The sequence below is a fragment of the Euleptes europaea genome, chromosome 13, assembly GCF_029931775.1.
Source record: "Euleptes europaea isolate rEulEur1 chromosome 13, rEulEur1.hap1, whole genome shotgun sequence".
Lineage (NCBI taxonomy): Eukaryota > Metazoa > Chordata > Lepidosauria > Squamata > Sphaerodactylidae > Euleptes > Euleptes europaea.
The window spans coordinates 35,743,247-35,765,621 of record NC_079324.1 but is presented as its reverse complement, the minus strand read 5'-3'; the positions used below and the strand labels follow the sequence as shown (position 1 = coordinate 35,765,621).

General features: G+C 42.9%; 1 protein-coding gene across 1 annotated transcript in view; it reads left to right on the top strand.

Annotated features, from left to right (window-relative positions):
* The window catches only part of SLC9A6 (solute carrier family 9 member A6), a 33,129-nt gene extending 15,600 nt beyond the window's left edge, over positions 1-17,529 (top strand). The window contains exons 4-16 of the mRNA XM_056859508.1: positions 1,805-1,881; positions 2,731-2,843; positions 3,777-3,882; positions 4,729-4,875; positions 5,773-5,873; positions 6,883-6,971; positions 7,952-8,065; positions 8,612-8,723; positions 10,080-10,233; positions 12,930-12,960; positions 13,734-13,813; positions 14,796-14,901; positions 16,975-17,529. Coding sequence (XP_056715486.1) covers positions 1,805-1,881; positions 2,731-2,843; positions 3,777-3,882; positions 4,729-4,875; positions 5,773-5,873; positions 6,883-6,971; positions 7,952-8,065; positions 8,612-8,723; positions 10,080-10,233; positions 12,930-12,960; positions 13,734-13,813; positions 14,796-14,901; positions 16,975-17,247 — 1,503 coding nt within the window. The 3' untranslated portion in view covers positions 17,248-17,529. The remainder of the gene's footprint in view (positions 1-1,804; positions 1,882-2,730; positions 2,844-3,776; positions 3,883-4,728; positions 4,876-5,772; positions 5,874-6,882; positions 6,972-7,951; positions 8,066-8,611; positions 8,724-10,079; positions 10,234-12,929; positions 12,961-13,733; positions 13,814-14,795; positions 14,902-16,974) is intronic.
* The last annotated feature ends 4,846 nt before the right edge of the window (positions 17,530-22,375 follow it).

Here is a 22,375-nt window from a genome sequence, read left to right as displayed (position 1 = left end):
CCATACAAAAGGATACATACAAATTATTAAAAATTCGTAATAACAAAGAATTACAATATTGAAAGTACCCTATAAATCCACCACCCACCTAAAATAGTGTCCCATCACAACATAAATGGACTTCCGGAGAAGTGTCATAACAGTTTTAATTATTCATTTTTATCAATATGTCAATAGTAATAAAAATTATTTCTGTAACTTATTCACTAAATTGGTAAAATTCATTTTTGCCAGTTTGTCCCAATATGCGGCAGCCTTTGACCATTTTTTTAAAAATTCTTCCATATCCTTCCCATGTAGAGAGTCTGTTAATTTGGCCATCCGCATATACATCCATAATTTCTCTCTCCAGTCTAATTAGAGTTTTATTTTCTTGCTTCCAGGATTTAGCTATTATAATCCTTGCAGCTGCAAAACTATATTGGCATATGACTCTGTCATCTCTAATCATATTATCCCTGGGGATTCCCAATAAACAAAAAGCAGGATCCCTTTTTACCTTAATATTACTACCACCCAATTTGATGGGTGACCTAAACTTCCAGGATTTGTGAGAGGGAAAAATCCCCTTTGTGCATATCTTTGTGAATATACCGTAGTAACAAAGAAATCAGTTCCACAAGTTGAATGGTGGCTATGTAAAGTGTCATACATTGCAAGGAAGACAACCCTAAATGTAAGACGACCCCCTTAAAAATATTATCCAAGCACACACAAAATTATTGCATATAACCATAACTTGTAGGCAAATGTAAGATGACCTCCCTTTTTATGATAGCATACCTGGGGGGAAATGAGTCTTGTGTGTGTAAAGTGTCATCAAGTCGCAGCCGACTTATGGCGACCCCTTTTTGGGGTTTTCATGGCAAGAGACTAACAGAGATGGTTTGCCAGTGCCTTCCTCTGCACAGCAACCCTGGTATTCCTTGGTGGTCTCCCACCCAAATACTAACCAGGGCTGAAAATGAGTCTTGCATTTTAGTAAATACTGTAGGTTTCTAAAAATGGTGCAGCATTTAACATATTTGGTAGAAGAAAATGTTCACACAGGAATCTTTTGTTAATATATGGCAGCCTTCTGTATTGGAGAGGTTATAACAGAATGGTTATTGTGTGTAGTATCAGTATAACAGTACTAAGATTTATTTGTATCTATGCCCCTTAGTATTTGTATAATCTTTATATATTTATATATTTCTAATAAATGTATTTAGAAAATTTAAGCTGCTAGTACTTGGCAACTGAGAATAAATGGTTTTTGCATCTTATCCAAAGGTATCCTTTGTAATCCAAGGCTTTGGCTCATACCTCCTTCTTGTCACCTGTTTTCTGGTGCAACAGCAGCCTAATGAGCACCACTGTAGTAGGATTATAATTGCTTTTACTAACAAATGGTGGGCGGGTGCTCTGATAGTGCTGGATTTTTCCTCCATAGGATGTGTCCCTAGTTTTTGTGAAAACTCCATAGTAAGAACAAGGCTGGTTCAGCATGCAAACAGACAGGAAGTGCTGATAGCATGATTCCTCGTCAACATACAGGGGTTCCTCCATGTTTGGGAGGAAAACTAGGAGATATTTGCAGTGCTTGTGAAACTTCAGGAGCCTTGGTCAGAAAGAGAAGGCCCATTTGCACAGCTGTCATTCTGTTAGTTCCCCCCTCCCCTTACTGTTTAGTGAAAAGTCCAAACTAATCAGTAGGTTATTTTTTCCAGAAGATCAGTCGCTTCTTGGGGGTTTGACATGTTCACTCCAGAACTGTTGTTCACAGTGTATTCATGTAACCAAAAATTCCTTTCTTTTCTAGAGGCATTTTTTCCGCAACCTGGGATCCATTCTAGCATATGCATTCCTAGGAACAGCAATCTCTTGTTTCATGATAGGGTGAGTATTTCTCATGCTTCAACAGGCTTTTAAACCTTGGAGTGTGAGCAGGTCAGGATAACAAAGTGATTCTTAAGCTCAGTGTGTGTGTTTGGGGGGGGGAGGGTCCTATGAGCACTGGTTATGTATAGATAGCTCTAGATCTGCTGAGAATGAACCACTAGGTACTTGTTAGGTTCCTCATCATTTTCAGACATCTTGCAGATGTGGTTCTATCTTGGCCAAATAATGTATTTGTGTCATGCTCAAAACTTGACTGTTATACACAGTGTGGCTAAGTTTGGACATGTGGCCATTAAAGCTGTGGAAAGGTTTTCGTATATCTAATCATAAGATTAGATCCTCCCCATACCATACATTGATTTAAAGATTGATGCTGGCACAGTTGCATGTACCTTTTCTTTACTCGTGCACATTCAGTTCTTAGCAAAACACATCTGCATGGTTTGGCTGGGCTGTATTCAGTATGGAATAAGATTTCCCAATCCACCTAGTAACAGGGAGAAGGAAAAAAATATTTGTACAAAGAAACTTCATGGTGAATTGAAAAGATTTAGATTTCCAGAAAGCAGTTTCAGCATTGGCAATGTGAGTTAGTATCTGATTGGAAAAAAGGATCTGTCTCTATGGATCTCCTAGGATCCAAGTGGTGGGTGGTAGAAGCACAGAAGGCCCAATGTTCTTACATCTGTATCAAAGGCTGTAGCTGGCTGGTGGGTTTCTGTTTACCAAAAAGAGTTCAGGAAGTACTGGGTGTAATCATCTGCAATTTTTCAGAAACAATTCTGTTTTTAGACTTTTAAAAGTTTATCATGTTTTAAAATCTCTGTTTTCTTGCTGAATCACTAGATCCATCATGTATGGCTGTGTTGCTCTGATGAAAGTGACAGGACAGCTTGGGGGAGATTTCTACTTTACTGATTGTCTCTTGTTTGGTGCCATCGCTTCAGCTACTGACCCAGGTATGTTGCAGACTGTGGCTGTGATCCAAAGAAGCTGTTCTATATATTTAGGCCCCAAAAGAGGTTCTGGATTTGTGGTCTTTTGCTTGAGCAGAAGTTCCTCATGCTACGTATCAAACTGTCTTTTGAACTGACGAGAGAGTTTCAGAAGACAGTTGTAATATGTCCTGGGAGTCCTGCTATTGAAAAAAGAAAAGTCAGGAATACCACCGTGCACACACAGGCTCTTGGATCCTAGTTTGTATCTCTTTGCTGTTCACTGCAGAAGTGGAGGGAGATACTTAGACTCTGTGAATACCTTCAGATACTGTGGCTCAGTGGTAGAGCATCTACTTGACATGCAGAAGGTCCCAGGTTCAATCCTCAGCATCCCCAGTTAAAGGATTTGGCAGCAGGTAATGTGAAAGACCTCTGCCCGATACTCTGGAGAGTGGCTGCCAGTCTGAGTAGACAATACTGACTTTGATGGGCCAAGGATCTGATTCAGTAGAAGGCAGATTCACATGTTCACATTGGCCATTGTCTTCCTTTAAAGAACAGAAGAAAGTAAGAAGAGCTCTTCTGGATTAGGCCAGTGCTCCATCTTGTTCAGCATTTCACACAGTGGCCTACCAGTTCCTCTGGAAGGGCCAGCAACAGGTTATGGAGGCTAAAGCCTTCCCCTGATGTTGTCTCCTGGCACTGCTATTCAGAGGTTTACTGCCTGTGAATGTGGAGGTTTTATAAGAACGTACGAAGCTGCCTTGTGCCGAGTCAGGCCAGTGGTCCATCTAGCTCACTAATGCTGAAGTGGGGAGGAAGCCCCCCCCCCCCGGTGAAATTAGAGGAGAAGGAGAAGAAGGAGGTGGGTGGCCGCCGCCCATGAAATATTTCACTGTATCTTGCCAGAATTCTAGCTTTCTGTTTGATTTGTGGTTTTTCCCCCCCAATCAGTGACCGTGCTTGCCATATTCCATGAGCTTCAAGTTGACGTCGAGCTGTACGCCCTTCTCTTTGGTGAAAGTGTCCTCAACGATGCAGTTGCCATCGTGTTGTCTTCGTAAGTTGTGTGGTTTGTTAAAATTATCACCCTATTCTAATTGGCCTGTTGACCATGTGGGAAACTGGATGCCAGCGACAAGTATGCCTGAGGACATTTAGCACTAGCAAGAGACCTTTCCACACAACAGGGAGAATTCACCTAACTAGAAGTATGATGGTAGGCTGAGGGTAATAGCTATGTGGAACCCCGGGTTGAAGATGAAAAGCACAGCAAGCATTGCTTAACCTGTGTTGAGTCATCAGCTATCTCTAAAGGGTTGATGTTCTAAAAGGGGGACTGGAGAGTTGGAAAGGCAGCCAACGACCTTTGCATATGTGGGTTAATGTCTTTCCTGGCTTATGACCATTATTATTACCTGCACTGGTCTTCTGTGGTTTGAATGGCTGGACATTTCAATACACTGGCATCAGCTTTTTTAAAATGATGAAAAGGTCATCTGCCTTCCAATTACTACAATGTATGCCACTGATTCAGGAGTGGCTTCTTTGTTGTGCCTTGAATAATCCTGGAAAGTCAGGTTGCTTCTTGGTTCCAGACTACTCAATTGCAATCCTGAGCAGAGTTACAGCCGTCTAATTTCATTGGCTTCAGCAGACTTAGAAGGGTGTTACTCTGTTTAGGACTGCACTGTTACTGTGTGCAGTATGTTGATGGAATAATGCTCTCAAAGTCCAGATTGGGTTGGCCAGCCAGGTGATACTTACCCTGAATTGCATCCCTTTGGATTGTTTGTGTTATCCTGAGATTTTGCTTTGGGGCTTTCGTATTACTAAAAATGGGTGCTTCGATATCTTTAGCATTCTTTACAGTGTCCTGATAAGAAACTTGTGTGTTTCCCTCCAGTTCAATCGTAGCTTACCAGCCAGCAGGTGACAACAGCCACACTTTTGACGTCACAGCAATGTTCAAGTCCATTGGGGTTTTCCTGGGGATATTCAGTGGATCATTTGCTATGGGAGCTGCCACTGGAGTTGTCACTGCTTTGATATCCTTTAAATTAAATCGAATCTTACTTGGCTTTGAATGTTTTCATATATCTTTTGTAATCTTTGAACCATTTCTGCATTATACAAGATGAAAATTTTTTTGGAGGGGTGAGGAGAGGCTGTTTCCTCACAATAAGTGACCAAAATGAGGTTGAGAACCTTGGACTAAATCTTTTCCTGGAGTTTTGTAAGTCTGCTATAAACTGCACGATATGTACTCTTCATTGGTCCCGGTTGCCACAATGTAAGTGTGGGATAGTGGCTAGAGGCGTGGACTTGGACCGTGGAAACCCACGTTCAGACCTTGCTCCGCCATTAAACTCCCTGGGTGACCTTGGAACCAGGCTAGCCTGTATCACATTGTTGATGTAAATGTTTTGCTTATTTATATTTTTATCCTGCTTTTCTGTCAGCAATTGGCTCCCGAAGCACTCACAGGAATCACACTCTAATACCAATTATGGTTATTGTTCAATATAGCTGGATTTGGGCTGAGCTGGATTTGGGAACTATGAGGGGGGTGTTCTGGCTGATGCCTCTCTTTCCCCTGATGGTTTTTTGATGGCAGTTGGAAGCTGGAAGGAGAGGGCTTCTCAGCCAGAACAGGATCCAGGCACGATGGAGGAGTTCTTGGCTTTGTTCTGCTCTTCCTCTGATAGTCCCATAGATGGTGATTAGAAGCCTAAAGCAATTTGGGGCAAAAAAAAGCATGTAACTTAAGTATTAACAGGCCACATGTCTTCTTTGCTTTGCTGTATGGGAAGAATTGTCCCCATTTCAGGGATATAACGTAGTGAAGAGGTGCTTAATAAGCAGGATTATATATTGCTCTTTTTCCTTGCTGAATATCTCCAACGGAGTCCATGCATATAATTTCCTTAATCCCCTTATGCCACGTCACTAAGTTTACCAAACTCCGTGAGTTCCAGCTGTTGGAAACTGGCTTGTTTTTCTTGATGTCCTGGAGCACCTTTCTGTTAGCTGAAGCTTGTGGCTTTACAGGTAGGATTCAGCTTGTCCATACCTGCCTTTGACAGCAGTAGAGATTTGGAGGCAGTGCAGGGGTTTTTGCATGGTGTGATGTAGAATCATAGTGTTGGAAGGGACCTCCAGGGTCATCTAGACCAACCCCCTGCACAATGCAGGAAATTCACAACTACCTCCCCGCACACCCCCAGTGACCCCTGCTCCATGCCCAGAAGGTGGCAAAAACCTCCAGGATCCCTGGCCAATCTGGCCAGGAGGAATATTTCTTCCTGAAGGGAACAAGGCATTATTTGACGTGTTTGCTGTAGACAAGAAGCTTATTGCTGAATAATTGGCAAGCTGGTTTGAATTGCTATGCGAAATTCCAGCCCTGTCCCCACTGCTTCTTGGTTCTTAGTGCCTCCTTCAGGATCACCAGGTCAAAATGCTATAATGACATTAGTCCATAACTGGCCCCATTCATTGCTAGCCATAAATGGCCATGCATGTTTTACAGGGTAGGTGTCATAATTCACCCTGCCTAACATGACCCGCTGTGTAATCCCAAACAGGGTTATACCCTTCTAAGTCAGTGGGCTTAGAAGGATGTTGCGCCATTAGGGGGTAAATGGTAGAAGGAGGAGAGGTGCTCCACAGCACTGGTTGAAGAGCAGACTGCACTTTTAATAAGGTTTCCCCACCAGAAATAGTTTGGCAGTAGACAGGGATGCAAGCATAATTGTACAAGCCCAAGGGATGCCCCGTCCAACTGCTAGGCTGGTGTTGGGCAGCCTCAAGAAGAGGCTCATGCGGGTCAAGCGTTGCCTCCTTAAGCCCCTCTCCCTACAGAGCGGGGGAGAGAAACAGCCTCCTTGCCATTCCGTACAATGAAGAGTCCTGTGTAACTGTAAAGCCTGCATGATTAGTCAAGGCCCTAGATGTTGAATGTATGAAGGAACAAGTTGTATGAAGGAACCAGCCTACCTTCTGCAGCTGGCTTTCACATTTTGCAGGCTGGAGTCTGAATGCAGTTCTTTGTCCCCAGGTGTTGTAGCAGTGCTGTTTTGTGGCATCACTCAAGCGCACTACACATACAACAACTTGTCTCCAGAATCTCAGCACAGAACTAAGCAGGTGAGCTCTCTGATCTTTGTGACTACCTTCAGGAATAGCCAGCAAACCTTCCTTCTTTCTCTGTAAATAATTGTGCCTTTGCTTTCACTCAGTACTTGTGATTTTTGTGAATTCATCAGATAATCCATTATTCTGGGGAGAGGGTGGATTTGTGTTGAATGTGTTGTTTTTCTGTGGTCAGAGGGATGGAATGCTGGCCTTTGTGTGTGTGTGTAAAGTGCCATCAAGTTGCAGCTGACTTGTGGCAACCCCAGCAAGGGGGTTTCAAAGCAAGTGAGAAGCAGAGGTGGTTTGCTGTTGCCTTTCTCTGCAAAGTCTTCCTGGGAGATCTCCCTTCCAAGTACTGACCCTGCTTAACTTCCGAGATCTGACGAGATCAGGCTATATCATGCTGCCTTCCCTCCCTTCTGGTAATTAGTTCTTGGGTTTTTGTAGTTGTGCTTGGGAAAATGTTTCCAACCTGTTTTGACACGCATTGCCACAATTCCTTTTAATGACTGTTTATTGACTATGTGTTTGGCACAGCATGCCCTCCAAAACCGCAGTGGCAGAAACTGCAAACCTATCTATTTCTCTGCTGTGTGCTGGAAGATGCTTTCCCAGCTCAGGCTTATTGTGGAAGGATACATTTGGTATATTCCAGACATTCTGTAACATTTATCACAAGGATATGATACGATGAAGTTTATTGTTTGTGGCTGAGTGCCATTACAATCCTTCATAAAACCTAGTCATAAATAATAACATTAAAACAGTCTGACCAAAATGCTAGTCATTAAATGCATTAAATGCCCTGATTAAATACAGCTTCAGCCCAAATTTTCTTGGCTGCTAAGGCAAAGAGTGACATTCTGTAGGAGACAACTGGATCTGCGTCTGAAAGGAGAAAGAGCAGCTTCTCTGAATCTGAAAGGAGATTTAGGTCATGTAGAAGCACTGTAAGTAAAATAACCGTTCTCTGTCCTTTTTCTCCATTTTAGCTATTTGAGCTTCTCAACTTCTTAGCTGAGAACTTCATCTTCTCCTACATGGGTCTTACGCTGTTCACCTTCCAGAATCATGTGTTTAATCCAACATTTATAGTGGGAGCTTTTGTATCCTTTTATGCTTTAAAAGCCCTCCTCCTGTTCCCAGCATCCACATATGTTGAAGCATTTAAAAAAACTAACAACTTAAGACATTGATCATATCCCAGTTCTGCTGCATACTCTAAAGAGGTGGTGGTGCGGGGGTTCATTTAATAAAATAAGGAGCATGATAGTTTGTAAAATTATGCATGGGGGGGAGATAATGTTTCTACCTCCCTGTTTCATAAGTGTGCCACCCAGCGAAATTGATTGATAGAGTCATGGAAGATAAAGAAATTACTTCTTCACAGAATGTAAGCTGTGCAATAAAGGGCAGCTATTATGGGATCGCTCAGACTTCCGAACAAACAAGCGGGCAGTCTTCTTGGTGTGGAGAAAAGTACAATCAGTCCAGTTAGGAGATGGAGAGATGCCCATGCCGGTCTGGAAATGTTAGTTCTGCATGGGAGTTAACTTCACCTTTTCAGTTTAAATGGTAGTTGGCATATAATACATGCTGATAAATACAAGGAAAGGAAGAGGAAAAATCCTTAATACGATCACAAATCATAGCTGGCAGTGTTCTTGGGGAGAGCTGCAAACATTTATCCTCTATCCTTCCTCCTTAATTTGGGAAGAAGAAACAAGATTGGGACGAATTTACAGCACATGATGATGTTTGCTGGTAAGTAAATGCTCACTGATCGGTTTCGTGTTCTGCCAGTCATGCAGAGATAAGGTGGGCATTTTTCGTAACTAAAGTCATGAAAGGAATCGGTATGAAGGGGCTAAGGCCGACACTTTCCTGAATTTTTGTGTGTTCTGTTATGAGTACAACAGTGCCTTCCTAAGCAGAGTTACACACTTCTAAGCCCATTGATTTCGGTAGACTTGGAAGGGTTTAACTCTTCTTCGGGTGGTACTCTAAGTGTAGTTTCGTTAGGGAGCTGTGAGCCAAGATTTCTTGGTTCAGCTGTCACCTTGGCCATGAACTTTTTCAGGTGTGTAGGCAAAAGGCACTGTTCTCTTAGCTGCAAGGCCCTCGCCACTCCCTAACTGTAGTCAGAGGGTGATAATATTGTCCTGCATGTAGTTCTTCTGAGGATTGTTGAGGCCATATGTGTTCAGCACTTTGGGTGCTCTAAAGCTCTATACCAATGCCAGGGACTTTCCATTTTATTTTGTATTCATTTACAGAATCAGAGGGCAAGATATATAATAGGCAAGCAGAGGTCTTTTTCTAAATGTAAAAAACATATAAGAAGATTTGGGGGTGCTGGACTGCTTAAATGGCAGAATTTTTTTAAAAAAAAACTTGATTTATGCATCCTAAGTCAGAGTGGGAATGTGGGGAGCGCTGGAGAAGATGATAAAGTGTTAACAAAGTCTTTGCCTAGAATTGTTCAAGTATTTCGTGTTCCCCCCAAAGGGGCTTTTTTGGACTCGAGTTTCTTGATTGATAGCAAGCCTCCACCCCAGTGCTGCAAGGGAAACAATTTTTTTTGAAATGGAGGACAGCTTGCAAAACTGTGTGTGATGTAAAGGGTGTGTGAGACTCAGAAGGGATATTAAAAACAGTGAGCATACAAGCCTTTGGTGCAACTAGAGTAACTCTTTGGATCCTGACTGTAGACAACATGGAGACATGTTGCCCAAGAAGGTCAGACCAAACCAACGGGTTGAAATTAAATCAAAAGAGTTTCCGTCTAGACATTAGGAAGAATTTTCTAACAGTTAGAGCGGTTCCTCAGTGGAACAGGCTTCCTCGGGAGGTGGTAAGCGCTCCTTCCCTGGAGGTTTTTAAGAGGAGGTTAGATGGCCATCTGTCAGCAATGCTGATTCTGTGATCTTAGGCAGATGATGAGAGGGAGGGCATCTTGGCCATCTTCTGGTCACTGGGTGTGTGTGTGTGGGGGGAGTAGTTGTGAATTTCCTGCATTGTGCAGGGGGTTGGACTTGATGACCCTGGTGGTCCCTTCCAACTCTGTGATTCTATTCTATTCATAGCTTGGTTGTTTTCCATGTGCCTCTTTCTACCCAGGCCTGCGTGGTGCCATGGCCTTTGCCTTGGCCATTCGGGACACGGCCACCTATGCGCGGCAGATGATGTTCAGCACTACGCTTCTGATCGTGTTTTTCACAGTCTGGGTCTTTGGTGGTGGCACCACTGCAATGCTCTCGTGCTTGCATATTAGGTGAGTCCAACTGTTGTGCTCCCAGCTATTTCCTCAGCTAAGGAATTTTTGGCATGTCGCATTTCATTCTGATGCTTCAGCATGTTCTGGTGCATACTGGCACATTTCAGTCGACTGCAGACACAAACAAAATTCAGAGTTGTTGGGAACGTTGTTATAAACTGCTTCAAGCGAGCTGCCTTGGGTCTCAGGTTTTAGAAATGTTAGAAAGAAATAATAGACTGTGTCTTCTTAAAACTGTGCTAGCAGTCATATGTTAACATCTTGGTCTTAATGTTGTGAATCTTGTGGTTGCGTTGGTCCCACAGACTGAGAAATATAAATGGGTGAAACAATTCTTAATGGACTACGTGTCTGTCTTTAGCGCAGAAGTTCTTGAGTTGCATTAAATGCTGTTTAAACATGCAGATTTGGGTTTCAGAAGCTCCTTGGGTCTCTACAGCCTATGGTAGTCCATACCGGTGAAAATTAGGACATCTTTGAAGGAACTTACCCCTGCCCCTTTTCCATTCATGAGACTGAAGTTCAGGGGTCTTTGTTTGTTTGTTTGTTTGTTATGAGAGTATCGCATGAGAACTGAATGGGGAGACTTCATTTTGTTAGACAAGTGAAATATTCTCACTTTGCCACTGGGTGTCACCTGGGTCACATGTCTTGATTAGGTAAGGATGCACCTAGTAAACCAATGTCCTGGACAAGACAGCTGGATACCTAGAAGCGTAACATCTGGTCATGGTTATCCATGTTCTGATAACTTCTAGATTAGATTATTGCAAAGCAAACCTTGAAGACATTCAGAAACTCCCAGATCCCCAGTATCCCCAGTATCTAGAACTGCATAATGCAAGTCAAGATTGTATGTTGGGTTTCACCATAGAACACAAGAGGGTTTTCTGGCACTCCCACATTAAATAGCCATAATCCCTGGCCCAAAAGGTATCCGGCTGTCCTCGTCCAGGGCCAGGGCCTTTTCAGCTCTGGCCCCAGCCTGGTGGAACGCTATGCCCAGTGAGGTTGGGCCCTGCAGAATTTGAAACAGTTACGCAGGGCCTGTAAAACTGAGCTGTTCTGCCAGGCATATGGTTGAGCATAGCGACGGTTTCCATCTGGCTGGCCTCCCCTCCTTCCCCTCCTACTCGCCTCTGCTGTGTTTCCCTGCTATTGTACTGTTTTGTTTGTTGTTATGCTATTGCTTGTTAGTAGGTTATTATTGCTGCTAAATTGAAGTAGCCTAGTTTTATTGCTGCTGAGAATTTTATTGTAACTTATGGCTGTTTTGTTTTAAATGGTTGTAAGCCGCTCTGAGCCGGACCTAGTCTGGGAGAGCAGCCTAAAAACCCAATAGATAAATAAATTCAATATCTGGTACGCCACTGGTATGCAATTACTGGAGACATCTCAATAGTTTTAAAAGAACTTCACTGCCTGCGAGTGTGCTTTGGACCGTGATTCAAAGTGCTTATCGTTGAAAGCCCTAAATAGCCTGGGACTAGACTACCTCTCACATGAGCCTGCTGAGATGCTATAACCATTGCCAGTAGGGTTGCCAACCTCCAGGTGCTAGCTGGAGATCTCCTGCTATTACAACTGATCTCCAGCCGACAGAGATCAGTTTACCTGGAGGAAATGGCAGCTCTGGCAATTGGACTCTGTGGCATTGAAGTCTCTCCCCAAACCCCACCCTCTTCAGGCTCCGCCCCAAAAACCTCCCGCCAGTGGTGAAGAGGGACCTGGCAACCCTAATTGCCAGAGACCCTCTTCTGTGTGTCCCCGTGTTGTGAAGTGAGATACCTTCAAGAGACAGGCCCTTCTCTGTGGTGGCCTTCCTTCCTTTCTTCCTTCCTTTCTTCCTTCCTTTCTTCCTTCCTTTCTTTCTTGCCATTTACCCATTCTTTTGAGCTTTAGGTATCAGGTGAAGATGCTTCTGTTCTCCCAGGTACTTGGCAATAATTAGTATCTACATCTTTGTTTAGAAGAAGAAGAAGAGTTGGTTTTTATATGCTGATTTTTTTCTACCATTTAAGGGAGACTCAAACCGACTTACAATCACCTTCCCTTCCCCTCCCCACAACAGACACCCTGTCAGTTGGGTAAGGCTGAGAGATCGTGACTAGCCCAAGGTGTGTAGGAGTGGGAAAACAAATCCAGTTCACCAGATTAGCCTCTGCCACTCATGTGGAGGAGTGGGGAATCAAACCTGGTTCTCCAGATCAGAGTCCACCACGCCAAACCACCGCTGTTAACCACTACACCACGCTGGTTTAGTGTTTTACTGGTGTTTTGCTGCCTTTAAAATAGGATTTTTAACTGCTGCTTTTAGAATTTTACCTTGTTATTGAGTTTTATTATATCTTGCAATATTTACTTCTTTGGGATTTTTTTTAATTAGGAGGAGCTCTAGAAATATTTTATACAATAAATACTATCATGTTTTATTTTACTCACAGGTCAGTCTCCAATTAAGAAAACACATTCATATGATGACACAGTGCATGCGAATTTTCAGTTTGCAGCACACCAACTATGTGGTCGTATACCTTCACAGAGCTCTCAACTCGGCCCATGAGATAATTTGACAGAATGTTCTGAAGCAAAGTTACACCTAAGCCTGTTGGCTTCAATGAACTTAGAAGGGTGTAACTCTGCTTAGGATTGCACTGTGAATAACAACTGACCTGAGTCCTTGTTCTTTACAGGGTTGGCGTAGATGCAGATCAGGAGAACTTGGTAAGTATTACTAAGTAGGGCTCATCCAGTGTATTTCGAATGGTTGTCCCCAAGTTGTTCAGCCATCTTGGTTAAATCCATTAGGGTTGCCATAGGGTACCTGGCCACTTTAATTCATATAGAATTCAGAGTGACTGGCCAAAGTTTCCCAGTGACCTTTATGCAGGAACCTTCCTGCTTGTAGTCCAACACCATAAACGTGGCTGTGGCTGTGGCAGCATCAGTGAGTAGGGAATGCTGTCCACACTCTCAATGACCATCATGCTGTTCTCTTTGCAGCCCAGCAACACCCCCCTTTCCCTGCTGAGGCTTGATGCAAAGGGAGAAAATGAGGCTTCCCCTCACTGGCAATCTTGAAGCAAAGGCTGGACAAACACTTGTCAGGGATTCTCTGGGCTGATCCTGCATTGAGCAGGTGGTTGGACTAGTTGGTCTGTATGGCCCCTTCCCACTTGATTCTGATATTCTATATGCAGAGTGTAGCTCACCACCTTCCCCCGGATTGGCTGTGAGCAGAGATAGTCCAGATGGATGCTCCACCCACAGCCAGCTCAAGATTCTTCTTTAATCTGGCTCAACAAGGAAAAAAATGTAGGAGCCCACACACACCTTGCCGGTATTGGGCACAAACTAAATGCCCCAAAACAAAGCAAGGGGCTTCTTGCAGTCCATGTGGGGAATACTTGCCATGTGAAAGCAGCCTGTGTTACCCAAAGGGCCTTGGGGAGATTGAGTTAAAATTCTGTAGTCATGTTTTCATTAATTTGTTTCAGGGTGTGCCAGAAAATGAAAGGAGAAGTACAAAAGCAGAGAGTGCCTGGCTGTTCAGGTTATGGTACAACTTTGATCATAAGTATCCTTCACAGACGTGATAATCTGTCAACCTTAATCACGTACGATGTTTTACCTCTCAAGCTTTGTGCCAGTCAGGTAACAGCTGCTTCCCTGCAAAATGGCAGGGTGAATAATTTGGCAGGGAGGCGACATCTTTCTTCTTCGTTCCAGCTGTGGATTCTTCTCTTATGCTACCCAGGTAGCAGCTAATGGAAGGCAAAAAATCTGTTGTGTTTGCAATTGCTTAAAGGACCAGCATGGGATGGTTGGTTGCTTTTAGGGTTTGCTTTGTTCTCCTGTCAATGGTCCAAAGGCCAGATGTATAGTTTCTTGCACTACCTAACTCTCTTGTGGCTGGTTAGCCATAGGCTTTATTTATTTAATTTATTTATGGAATTTATACACCTCTGCAGGGTTCTGCTTGAGGTCGGCGCTTCCTAACACTAAGAGCTTCACAACTGTACAGCGAGAATTTGACAAGAGATAAAACTATAAAGAATTAAATAGTATTTCTGATAATATTTTTAATATCTTTGAAAACTGTTTTTGTTAAAATGAAAACAGCTCTTTTTACCACATTTTAAAAAGTTGATATAGCTCCATCCTGGTTTATTAAACAGTCTGATATTTAGTACTTTAAATAGTTCACCAGCTAGCCAAATGCTATATTATGTGATTACCTGAATGCTCTCTGACCCAGTATACCTATTTTAGAATACTTCTGGTTAGGTTATTATTATTGTTACTGTTAGTCCTGCCTTCATAGTTAATTAATGGTTTTATTCAAGTTCTTTATAATGTGTTATTACTGTTATTGTTATTATCTATGAACACTGCTGATAAATAATGTTTTTTTTTTAGTTGGTATAAGCTACTCTGTGCCAGGTAAATTCTTTTGCCGCGGCCCACAGCCTTGCTACCTGTGGTTGGAGCTGAGAATGCAAATCCTCCTTTAGTGCCCTCATAGAAATGTTTTGTTCCTTAACAACGACCCCCCTCAGCTACTTGAAACCTCTCCTGACCCATAGTGGCCCTCCTCTTACAACGACACTCCCAAGCTGCTGTGGGCCTATTGCTCGGTGCTTGACAAGCCCTCAAGCTTATGAGGTAAGAGCAAAGCCTGACTAGAATTCTCTTCCTGTGTGTTTTGTATTTCCATAGCCAGGGGCATTGGCCATAAACATTGGTTGTTGTTGGTGTTGGTCCAGTGCAGTGACCAGAAGCGCTGCTGGTTTTTCATTTCCCAACTCCACAGTGGTGATTATTCTGAGGTCACTTTCACACATGCTGAATAATGCACTTTCAGTTCACTTTCAATGCACTTTAATGATAGTTTGCAAGGGGATTTTGCCCTTTCACACAGGCCATTTATGCAGGGTCAATTTTGATGCTCGCTCAAAGCTCTTCTTTTAAAGAAGCTCTTCTTTTAAAGACCTTTAAAATGCCTATTCACAGTCCCAGTACAAAAGGAGAAATTCCACCCCCACTTGCCTGCTCCTTCGTTCCTGTTTGCATAGCCATTAGCAACTGCCGTGTGCATAGCTAACGCGCGGCTGTAATTTTGCATGGTTCCTTGAGGGGATTCTTCGCGGCGGGGGCGGAGCAAACACAAAAAATCGTGTTAAAGGGGCTCTTAAGAAATGCAAAGCAGATATGCGCTGGCTTTGCAGTCACTTCCTGAATGACGGTTCAAAGTGAAAAACTAAAAAAAATATGTGGGGCAATTCAGCACGGAACGCGCTGCTAATTACCAAGAATAATGGCCACAGTAAAATCCAGCTGCAAAGTGCATTGAAAGTGGATGGAAATTGCATTATTCGGCATGTGTGAGAGCGCCCTGTGTCTGCATTAAGATTTCCCCCTTGCACTATTTTTTGCTTAAGGCTGCTTCCCAAGTGCATTGGCAGTGGGAAGCCCACAGAGCATTTGGGAACAACTTGCTTGGCTTCTGCATATTTCTTCTTTGAGCTGGATTAAAAACCTACTTTAATCCAGTTTGGAGGGGAAATCACGAGTGGCTGGAGGCGGGAGTGTTCATCTGGATGCTCTACCTGCAGCTGCTGTAGTGGGGAGCTAAGCTTCACAATGGCAGATATAAACTCCCCATTTATTCCTCCCCCCGGTCAGCCCTTTAAAAGGCATTTCGCAGCTAAGCTATGGTGCAATAGCATTGGGAATACTGAGTATGGTTTTGGTCACCCATCTCAAAAAGTTTGAAGAGGTGCACGGAGAGGACAACCAAATGATTAAAGGAAACGTTAAACAGCATTTGACTTTCATTTTAGGAAAAAAAGATAACTAAACAGGGACATCACAGACATTAAATGATGCTTTGAGAGAGCCCTTTTCTGCCCATTCTATCATACCCAGGGTCACTCAATGAAATTGGTCCACACTTTTGTAATTAACGAATAGAATTCACTGCCATGAGTATGTGGTGATGACCAGCCTTGGGTAACTTGAAAGGCAAATTCATAAAGTATCACATCAAAAGCTGTAGAAAAGAGCAAGAGTCCAGTAGCACCTTAAAAACTAGCATTTCTGGCAGGGTATGAGCTGTGGTTCACGAAAGCTCATACGCTGCCAGAAATTTTTTTAGTTTTTAAGGTGCTACTGGACTCTTGCTCTTTTCTACTGCTATTGACCAACTAAAATGGCTACCCATCGTGATCTATATCAAAGGCTGTTAGTCTTGATGGCTAAATGGAACTTGCAAGGGTTGGATTCTGTGGTTACATGAATGGAAGCCATTTGCAGTGGTGGATCTTTCCCTGACCTTGCCTTCCCAAAGTAGCCCTTTATGATCCCTGAAAGGCATTGGGAACTTCACAGGATGTGTGCGTGTGTGTGTGTGAAATCACCAGCACCGTATTCTTTCACCAGTGGAAAACTTGCTTCCAGTCACTGGCAGTGCTTTTTCTAGGTTCACAAAGGGCTGCTGTGAGAAGGTGAAGGAACCTCTGTGGTGAGAATTCAACCCTGCATGCAGATGTAGTGTGCCTCTGAGTGCTAGTTGCTGGTTCCAGATCCCACCAAATATAGCTGAGTTGCAAACCTTTGTAATCTTACATAGGCAAAGTGCCTTTTAAGGGTTGTACGTTTTGGCTTAGCCTTTTAGGGGAACTGCAGCTGTCTCTGTTTAGTACAACTGTTTAGTACAATTAATCTCTCTTTATTCAGAATCAAGAGCAGCTGAAGGATGATGATTCAGATCTTATTTTGAATGATGGAGACATCAGTTTGACATACGGGGATTCCACCGTGAATACAGATTCCCTGACATCTGGTACATCTAGAAGAGCAGCAGGAAATGGCTCCGAGGATGCCCTGGACCAGGAGCTTGGTTTTGGGGACCATGAACTTGTCATACGGGGTACACGCTTAGTTCTGCCGATGGATGACTCAGAGCCTCCTTCAAATGTAGTAGATAATGCAAGACATGGCCCAGCGTAAGATTGTTGCTGGATTTGACTCGCAGTCAAAAAAAATTCCATGTATGATCATGAAGACAAATGTACTACCTATGACAAAAACCTACTGCATGTCTCAGAATGTCTAAGCTGTATAAATATTATTTATTTATATGGTGTTAGGAGAATATAACTATCCGTATGAGACAACTTGTGAAGAGCAAGGTGTTAATTCCTTCAGTTAAAAAACAAAACAAACACCTCATGGACAGCACGGTGTAGGGTGGAACTGTTTTAGAACAAAATTCTGTTGTGTGGAGAAGAACTTTTTATTTAAACAGTGGGATGAAACGTGTTGGATAGCAACCCTTTTAACTGTATAATAACATTCTGCTTTGCTGTTGGCTTTCACAATTCAGCGTAAGGCTAATGCTTATCCGACAGCAGTAAGGAGTTCGGCATTCGGTTGTTGTGTTTCGGCAAGCCTACTGTAGGTGGCAGAAAAGCGTTTAGCTACCCAAGAGATTTGCTTCGGAGGATGACTGCTTTTGATTCGTTAAGCACTCTTATAAGAACTGTTGTAGAATCTAGCATAATAGATCTTGTTGGCCTTTATCTGATGTTCCTAGAACAACAGTCTTCACTTCTGGCCAGCTGATAGAAGCTGAGTTAGGACTGCATTAAAGCTGTTACTTGGTCACTAGATGATGGTTTGATGACAAGAGCAATTTGCAGCCCTCTTCCTGCTCGAGTGGGAGAGGAGCATGACGAGGCCAAAGCAAATACTTAAGAAGTCATTTCTTGGTCTATGTAGCTGCATTGAGAGTTTTTTTTTTTCTTGTTAAACATTCACTCTCACCTTGTCCTGTATAGGAACAGAGGCAGGTTCTGAGCTATGAAACAGTCAGACCTTGCAGAGTACAATTTCTCATACAGAGGAACAGGCAGTGTTTCTAGAGCAGGTAAGGACAGCATGAAGACATTACTGGATTCATTCAACTTCTAGCTCAGCAGTCTGTGCCTTTTATTGTGTCAAAAACTTCTTCTTATGACATGGCTGCTGAGAATACAGCTGAAGTTACTGGTCCGGTACGGTTCCACTCTGCATCATGAAGTCTGGCACATACAAAGATTTGAGACTCTGCGTGCGGGTTTTTAGACAAGGCATTTAGTATATTAGGTGGTACTGAAAGGGAGTTGTCTGTCCGTCCATCCTGTATAGTTGCACTTTTTTTGGGTAACTCCTTTGCATGCACGTGTGTCTATAAAAAAACAATCCTCGATTTTTGTTCTTGCATCTCTTTCCTGTTTAATGAGCAATGTTTGTAAGCTGCCACCATTTCTTTACAGTTGTTACTTTTTTTTTTTGCCCAAGAAAGAGCACTGAACAATTTACTGTTATTGCACTTGGTATATTCAGCTTTGTTCTGCAATTATCTCTTCTTTTTTTAATGGTGCAGTGGGTGGTTTTAAGAAGCTGAGAATTCTGAATGTTTTGTTTTCTGCAGAGAAAACAGCTGCAGTATGAAACCTTTACTGTGCACAAATCCTATATTTTATTTTTACTTTCAGACATAGCCCTTGATGGATCTTCTTATAATCAGAGGTACTGTGGGGCTGTTACAGACCTAACATTCATTTCCTTGACAAAGGAGCATTATTACCACCCCACCTCACCCTGAAAATGCAGGACCTAATTACAATCTGAAGTTATGCATCACCTTGTGAGGTCTTTGAGAAGTTCTAGAACAGCTTCTTCAGTTGTGCTTCAGATTGTTTGGAGGACCTGTTCACATTACTTTCCAATGAGAAAGTTTGTCTTAGTTGTGAGTGTTGAGTGTAAGCACACCTTTCTCTTCCAATTAAGAGAAACTAACTATTGAATTGGATACTGCTGTTTTGGTCTGAATGAGGTATCTCCATGATCATTCTAATACTTTTTGGAGCTGATCAGGTAGCTACTAAAAATTACACATTCAAATAGGTCTGCTGTGTGGCCTAGTCTGTGCATTACTTCCTCTCCACAGTTGGGCCACAGGGGAGTTTGAGATCTGTACCAAGTTCCGAATTCTTCCTAGGAAGTAACAAATGAACAGACCGAATATTTCTCACTTTTTAAAGGCAGCTTTGCTTTCATTTGCCTTCTGTCCTTGGGCAACTGGACCCGATGTTTCCAGTGTTACACCAGGACTAGGAGAGCACATGCAAAATATATTAGGAGATGGTATTATATTACAGCCAAGAAAACAGATTGCTTTCTTTTTGTTTTATGTTCTCAGATCTGGATAACATGCCTTAAGTATATGTCAGTGCAGTGTCCCCAGGAACATAGGTTCTCTTCTTCTTCTGTAAGAGCATTTCCAGTGAGCATTCTAGGCACCCAGCCAGAATACCTTTTGTGAAAGCCCCACTGAAATGAAGGGGATTTCTCAAGAATAGCTTGATTTTGTTGCTGTATGGTTTGTGCCAGGAGTAGCACCTCCGTTGCACCTTAATTATCATAGGAGCTTGCTGTTGTTTAGTGCCAGTATGTGTTTTCTTTTTTTCCTGCTATGCAGGAATTTCATGAAGAGGTGTGTGTTTGTACGTGTGTGTTTTATATGATGTCTGAATCTTAACATCGGATGGGTTTTTTCTTTCTAAAAAGCATTTTCATATGTTGAGGTATTTCTACATCTCTTATACATTAATCACTTCTTTTGTTCTGTGACTTTTCCAGACACGAGAGAACCTCTTTTTTATTTTTTAAATCTCCGGATGACTAATAAACAGGTTTACAAAAGATCCTCCGTAGGATGTTGTCAAGTACACCTACTGTACAAATCTGCTTCTAGTGTGAACGTATCATTGGGTTCTTAGGGTTTGGTCATACCTAATATTTTCACTGATAGAAAGGAGGAGGAATTTTGCTTATTTTAACACTCCCACTGCAATCTTCTGATTCTCCCCTCATGCTTTTGCTGGAATTCCCTGTCCCCCAGGGGCAGAATTTTGGAGAGACTTTGGAGTCCCAGTGGGAGGGCTGAGGCAAGAAAGTCACACTCTACTAACAACAATCCTTACCCTAATGGTAATTTTCATTGAGATCCAAAGCATTACCTTCCCCCCTGCCCCCGCCCCGCAATCCGGAAGACTGTTTATATCGAGTGGGTTCCTGAGCCCTGTACAAACATCTTTGAAGTTAATAAGAAAAGGCAGCAAAGGCTTGCATGGCCTCCCATTCTCCCAGCAGCGGACGTTTGATCCTGGAATGGACTGGCCAGTAGACCTACTAGGAAAGTTCCTGGTGGGGTGCTGCCTTTAAGGGCCTCAGGCTGCAAGGGACAAGGAAGGCCAAGCCCCAGCAGCTCCTCCAGTGCTTCAGGAGTCACTTCACTTGCACCTTTCTGCAACTACAGTGGTCTAAGTGCTCACCAATTACCTTCACCTGTACCATTAACAACCAGCAGCAGTGCAGGAAGAAGAGGCAAGTGGTGAGTTGACATCATTGGCCTTTTATGCAGGGTTGCCTCCCCGTGGTCGCCCCCGCCGACTGCTTTGGGGCTTCCTTTTGATTATGAATACCTTTTCTGCCCGTCAGAGGTCGCCTTGCTCTCCCTGAGTGTTTTGCCCGTGTTTTCCATATGCCGTTTTAGCCAGAATCTGGCGACCACAGGGGGGGCAACCACAGGGAAACATCCCTGCATAAAAGGCCATTGGGTCTCAACTGAGTGGCTCCTGCAGTACTGTGTCATAGCACCACAGGGGACACTGGCTTGTGCCTGTGCCATTTAAATTTCCTAGTCTACATCTGTGTCACGGTACAGAACTAGATTTTCTGCACGTGTTATCTGTGCTACAGATGGAAGGCTTAGGGGGATTCTGGATGCGGGTAAACTTGTTACTGTTAGGTGCTCTGCTTTCTGCTTGGGGAAAGATGGCTTACTCCCTTTAGTACTGAGTACAAAAACGTTCCTGCAGGCAGAGTCTCAGTGGTGTCTGCTTTGTCGACGGTAGCAGAAATGAGACACTTTGATGACCCATGTAAGTTAAGGGCTAAGTTGCTCAATTACTAGCAATTTGTTGAAGTAGTGCAGTGCATGGGGATATAAATTCTCCTGCTCAAAGATCAACTGATTGAGGCTAAGGGTAGGTCATAGATGCCTATCTTGAAAAGACAGGCAAATGTGCCATTTGGCAGGAAAGGCTCCATTGGAGACACTTTCCCAAAATGGTGGTGGTTGAATGTACTTCATTTCCTTAGTAGGATTCCCTTTGTGACTTCAGTAACCTAAAGTCTGTTCCCATCGTTTCTGTAGCTTAATAATGAACTGAATTAATAATGAATATATATTTGTACATGTGACATCAGAGTTGGTCAGGGAATTCCTCATACATCCATTTCCCCTGTACCAGACTGAACATCTCTGCTAAACTGCAATTCAATTTTTGGTTACCTTTTTTTTTAAAAAAAACAACAACATTAATATGCTCCCAGTCTTTGTTTCATACATTACCTGTTTGGTATGTTTATGTCAACATGCCACTATAGTTCCAGGTTTTTCACACCAGTAATAATTTTAACTGTTCGTTGAATTAGGATTCTGTAGTCTGTAGTCACAGTGGCTGTTGAGTGGTCCTCAAAATTTTTAATGCATGTGAATAATTTTTTAAAAGAAACTCTTAACATTGGAACTAAATATTAAAGTCTATGAAATCACCCAGAGTTCATCTGTAATTTGCCAGAAACAACTAACAATTAATAGTATTTACTAATTTATTTGTTGTTGCAGTCACATGTTCCTTCTACTTCATTTCCCCCAGGGGTCTCTGTATCCACAGTTTTTAATGACCTCAGATTCAGCTGTGGGATCCAATTACCTCTTAAGGCCAGGCGTAACAGCCCTTCTAGGCAGTGTTTGCCTCGGGCATATTCTAGATTGTGGCCTTTTATGCAGGGACGTTTCCCCACGGTCACCCACGCCGACTGCTTCAAGGCTTCCTTTTGATTATGGATGCCTTATCCGCCTGCCACAGGTCGCCTTGCTCTCCCCCACGTGTTTTGCCCGCATTTTCCAGATTCTGGCTAAAACAGCATCTGTAAAACACGGGCAAAATGCACAGGGAGAGCAAAGCGACCTCTGACAGCAGGAAAAGGCATGCATAATCAAAAGGAAGCCCCAAAGCAGTCG